We start from the raw sequence: 5,518 nt of genomic DNA, 5'->3' as shown, positions 1-5,518 counted from the left end.
GGCAGGCACCTGTAATCCCAGCTACTCAGGAGACTGAGGCAAGAGAATTGCTTGAACCCAGGAGGCGGAGGTTGCAGTGAGCCAAGATCACGCCATCGCACTCCAGCCTGGGGGACAAGAGCGAGACTTCATCTCAAATAAAAACCAAAAAAAAAAGAGATGAAGTCTCACACTATCGCCCAGGCTGGAGTGCAGTGGTGCAATCTTGGCTTATTGTAACCTCCGCCTCCTGGGTTCAAGCGATTCTCCTACCTCAGCCTCCAAAGTAGCTGGGATTACAGGTGCCTGCCACCATGCTCAGATTTTTTTTTTGTATTTTTAGTAGAGACAGGGTTTCACTATGTTGGCCAGGCTGGTCTCAAACTCCTGACCTTGTGATCTGCCTGCCTCAGACTCCCAAAGTGCGGGAATTATAGGTGTGAGCCACCGTGTCTGGCCCTAAAACAATTTTTAAAATTTGATACACGGTTTCACTCTTTTGCCCTGGCTGGAGAGCAGTGGCATGATCATAGCTCACTGTAGCTTTCAACACCTGGGTTCAAGCAATCCTACTGCCTCAGTCTTCAAAGTAGCTAGGAGGACTACAGGCATCCAGCACCACGCCCAGCTAATTTATTTTTGTTTTTATTTTTTGTAGAGAATAGGATCTCGTATTGCCCAGCCCAGGCTGGCTTTGAACTCCTGGCCTCAAACAATTCTCCTGCCTCAGCCTCCCAACACTGGGATTACAGGTGTGGGGTTACTGTGCTTAGCCAGTTTTTAAAATTTTTTTCTTTCTTTTTTTTTCTTTTTTTTTTGAGATGGAGTCTCGCTCTGTTGCCAGGCTGGAGTGCAGTGGCGCAATACCAGCTCACTGCAGCCTCTGCCTCCCAGGTGCAAGTGATTCTCCTGCCTCAGCCTCCTGAGTAGCTGGGACTACAGGCGTGCTCCACCGTGCCCAGCTAATTTTTGTATTTTTAGTAGAGATGGAGTTTCACCATGTTAGCCAGGATGGTCTCCATCCTTTGACCTTGTGATCTGCCCGCCTCGCCCTCCCAAAGTGCTGGGATTATAGGCATGAGCCACTGCACCTGACCATTTTTTAAAAATCATATTTAAAAAAAAAAAATTACAGATGAGGTCTCACTACATTGACCAGGCTGGTCTCAGACTCCTGGCCTCAAGTGATCCTTCCATCCTCAGCCTTCCAAAGTGCTGAGATTATAGGCATGAGCCATTGCTCCCAGCCTAGTTTTCCAATTTATTATTATTATTATTATTGGTGTTTTTTTTTTTTTTTTGGAGACAGGGGCCTCACTCTGTCACCCAGGCTGGAATGCAGTGGTATGATCTCAGCTCACTGCAGCCTCCACCGTCCAGGCTCAAGAGATCCACCCACCTCACCCTCCCCTTTAGCTGGGACTACAGGCACGTACTACCACTCCCGGCTAATGTTTTGAATTTTTTGTAGAGGCATGTTTTTTCACCATATTCCCCAAGCTCATCTTGAACTCCTGAGTTCCAGCTTTTCTAATTTTTTAAAGGCTAAACAGACTTACTGATTTTTCTTCTTTCTCTTTCTGAAGGTATTCTCTGCACTTATGCCTATTTATTCAGGCACTTGGCTCTCTATTAATAAATGCAACAAAAATCTGTTCCTTCCCTCTTTGTCTTCCATCTGTTTAATTTCCCAATGATGTCCTTAGAGGACCCACTCGTTGAAAGCATTATGTCTGTCAGCATTTAGGAGAATTTGAGAAATGTTTTTCCCTTTGATATTCCTTAAATGTGATCTAGATTTGAGTACATAATATCTATGGAAATCCTCTGTATTTGATGATGGGATGTTGCACCTGTGCTCCTATAACCACTGTTTGTTGAAAAAAATGCTTTTCTGTGACAGAATGGTGCAGATGTGAATGCCAAGGACATGCTGAAGATGACAGCTTTGCATTGGGCCACAGAGCGCCACCATCGAGATGTTGTAGAGTTACTTATCAAATATGGAGCTGATGTCCATGCTTTCAGCAAATTTGATAAATCTGCCTTTGACATAGCTCTGGAGAAAAACAATGCTGAGATTTTGGTCATCCTCCAGGTGTGGTTCTTTTTATACTCTCCAGAGTATACGTCAGTTGAAGTTAAGGATTTTTTTGTGGGAGTTGAATCAAAACTGAATTTTCCCTATCTTATTAAAATAGCATTTCTAATATGTCTCAATCTTGTGACTCAGTGTCACTATATATATAGCATATACGTAACATAAATATATATTATATATGTTAATGGGATACTGCGCCCAGCTGTGTCCCATTAATTTCTGTTTCCCACCCCCCACTCCGAGATGGAGTCTCACTTTGTCTCCCAGGTTGGCGTGCAATGACACGATCTTGGCTCACTGCTCGGATTCAAGTGATTCTTCCTCCTCAGCCTCCCGGGTAGCTGGGATTACAGGCACCTGCCATCATGCCCAGCTAATTTTTGTATTTTTGTAGAGATGGGTTTCACCATGTTGGCCAGGCTGGTCTTGAACTCCTGACCTCAGGTGATCCACCTGCCTCGGCCTCCCAAAGTGCTGGGATTACAGGCATGAGCAACTGCGCCCGGCCTGCCCATTAATTTCTTAAGCCAGCACTGTATATCAGGGAACAATAGGACAGGGGATATAAAAATTAACAGGACATGGGCCAGGCGTGGTTGCTCATGCCTGTAATCCCAGCACTTTGGGAGGCCGAGGCAGGTGGATCACCTGAGGTCAGGAGTTCGAGACCAGCCTGGCCAATATGGCGAAACCCCGTTTCTACTAAAAATGCAAAACAAATTAGCCGGGCATGGTGGTGTGTGCCTGTAATCCCAGCTACTTGGGAGGCTGAAGCAGGAGAATCGCTTGAACCTGGGAGGCAGAGGTTGCAGTGAGCCAAGATCACGCCACTGCATTTGAGCCTGGGCAACAAGCAGGATTCCATCTCAAAAAAAAATTAATATGACATGAAGTGTTCAAAGCATGATAAAAGACAGGAAATAAAATATTATAATATTGCATGATAAATAGATATCTAGTAAGTGCTATGGGAGCACAAAGGAGGGAATAGTAGGTTTTGAATGGAATATTGAAGTAGGCAGAGAAGTGAGAAAACTATATTCTAGGCTAGAATAAGAGCAAATCACAGCACTTTGGGAGGCCGAGGCGGGCGGATCACAAGGTCAGGAGATCGAGACCACGGTGAAACCCCGTCGCTACTAAAAATACAAAAAAAATTAGCCGGGCGCGGTGGTGGGTGCCTGTAGTCCCAGCTACTCAGGAGGCTGAGGCGGGAGAATGGCCTGAACCCGGTAGGCGGAGCTTGCAGTGAGCCGAGATCGCGCCACTGCACTCCAGCCTGGGCGACAGAGCCAGACTCCGTCTCAAAAAAAAAAAAAAAAAAAGAGCAAATCAAAGACACAGAGGTGTGAAAGAACATGGAATGTTCAAGAAAAAGTAGTTGAGTGATGAGAGAATGGGCAAAGGAAGCAGAGTTTGGGAGTGGCAGATGCTAAGCTTGAAAGTTAGGCTGGATTCTGAATGTAGGGATGCTTTACAGCATGTGAAGGAGTTTGAACTGTTATGTGAGCGATGGATTTGGATAGAAGTTTTTAAATAGAGGACTGATATGATTAAATTTGTTTTAAAAAGATAATGTGACACACAGATGAGAGAGAGACACTTAATGCTAAATAACTATATGATGACTTTCATTAGGCCAGGCAAGGGCCAATGAGAAATTGAACCAAGGAAGTGCTACTATTTCACCATGTAGCAGTACTACTCTTCCCTCCTGTGTGCTCCCATAGCACTTACTAGATGTCTGTTTATCATGTAATATTATAATATTTTATTTCATATCTTTAATTTTATCATGCTGTGAGCACTTCATGTCCTAGTGGAGGATAAAGGAAAACAGCAAATTCAAGAAGGAATTTAGGCCAGGCACGGTAGCTCACACCTGAAATCCTAGCACTTTGGGAGGCCGAGGCGGGTGAATCACCTGAGGTCAGGAGTTCAAGCCCAGTCTGGCCAACATGGTGAAACCTCAACTTTACTAAAAATACAAAAATTAGCTGGTTTGGTGGTAGGTGCCTGTAATCCCAGCTACTTGGGAGACAGAGGTAGGAGGTTGAACTTGGGAGGCGGAGGTTGTAGTGAGCTGAGATCGTGCCACTGTACTCAAGCCTGGGAGACAGAGTGAGACTCTCAAAAAAAACCAAGAAGGAATTTGACAATATCCAAAGAATGGATAACCTGTTTCAATTGAAGCTCTTAGTCAAGGGGATAATTATATATGAAAAATAGTCATTTCTGGCTGGGCACGGTGGCTCATACCTATAATCCTAACACTTTGGGAGGCTGAGGAGGGTGGATTGCCTGAGCTCAGGAGTTCAAGGCCAGCCTGGGCAACTCGATGACACCCTATCTCTACTAAAATACAAAAGAAATTAGCTGGGCATGGCAATGTGCGCCTGTAGTCCCAGCTACTTGGGAGGCTGAGGCAGGAACCGTGGAGGTGGAGGTTGCAGTGAGCCGAGATCGCACCACTGCACTCCAGCCTGGGCGACAGAGCAGGACTCCGTCTCAAAAAAAAAAAAAAAAATTGAAGAGAGAGAGAGAAAGCAAGCAAGCAAGCAAGCCATTTCTGCTGCATTTTCAGTATTTTTTTTTTCTAACTGACAGGTGGTCTATAGACTGGTTAGCCCCTTCAACTTTCAATTCTTTGTTTAGAGCCCTTTCATAACTGGACTTTTTAAAGTAGTGATTATGCTTGCAGAAAATTGCTTCTGAAAGTAATAAAATAAAGATAAGCTACTTTTCACCATAATTGAACAGATATCCCTGGAAGCAAAAGTACAGCATATGGAGCGAGACTTTAAAATCTGGCACTTATTTGCTTGTTATATATTCTCTTAGGAATTTCTTCAATGGCAGAATGGAACTAGTAGTTGGATAAAACTCTAGAGAATATTGTTCTCTGTAGATACTCTGCAGGGATCTCTTGCTAGCACACTGACTTATAGATAATTAATCCCAAAATATTAGTGCTGGAAATTACTTTTTATTTTTTATTTTTATTTTTATTTTTTTATTTTTGAGATGGAGTCTCACTCTGTTGCCCAGGCTGGAGTGCAGTGACGCGAGTTTTAGCCAGGATGATCTTGATCTCCCGACCTTGTGATCCACCCGCTTCGGCCTCCCAAAGTGCTGGGATTACAGGCGTGAGCCACCACGCCCGGCTGGAAATTACTTTTTAGACTATTCAGATCAACTCCCTCATTTTTCTTTTTTCTTTTTTTGAGACGGAGTCTCACTCTGTCACCCAGGCTGGAGTATAATGACGCTATTTTGGCTCACTGCAATCTCTGCCTCCTGGGTTCAAGCAATTCTCCTGCCTTAGGCTCCCGAGTAGCTGGGATTACAAGCACCCACCACCACGCCCAGCTGATACTTTTGTAGTAGAGACAGGGGTTTCACCATGTTGGCCAGGCTGGTCTCAAACTCCTGACCTCA

The 5,518-nt window shown here is 44.5% G+C and overlaps 1 protein-coding gene across 1 annotated transcript in view; it reads left to right on the top strand.

Annotated features, from left to right (window-relative positions):
* Nucleotides 1-5,518, top strand: part of GABPB2 (GA binding protein transcription factor, beta subunit 2) — an 82,231-nt gene that overhangs the window by 22,181 nt on the left and 54,532 nt on the right. Inside the window, exon 4 of the mRNA XM_011973562.1 lies at nucleotides 1,883-2,077. Within this exon, the coding sequence (XP_011828952.1) occupies nucleotides 1,883-2,077 (195 nt within the window). The remainder of the gene's footprint in view (nucleotides 1-1,882; nucleotides 2,078-5,518) is intronic.

This window comes from Mandrillus leucophaeus, unplaced genomic scaffold (assembly GCF_000951045.1).
Source record: "Mandrillus leucophaeus isolate KB7577 unplaced genomic scaffold, Mleu.le_1.0 Scaffold139, whole genome shotgun sequence".
Classification (NCBI taxonomy): Eukaryota; Metazoa; Chordata; class Mammalia; order Primates; family Cercopithecidae; genus Mandrillus; species Mandrillus leucophaeus.
The sequence above is the reverse complement of the archived record's forward strand: the minus strand, read 5'-3'. Positions and strand labels throughout refer to the sequence as shown.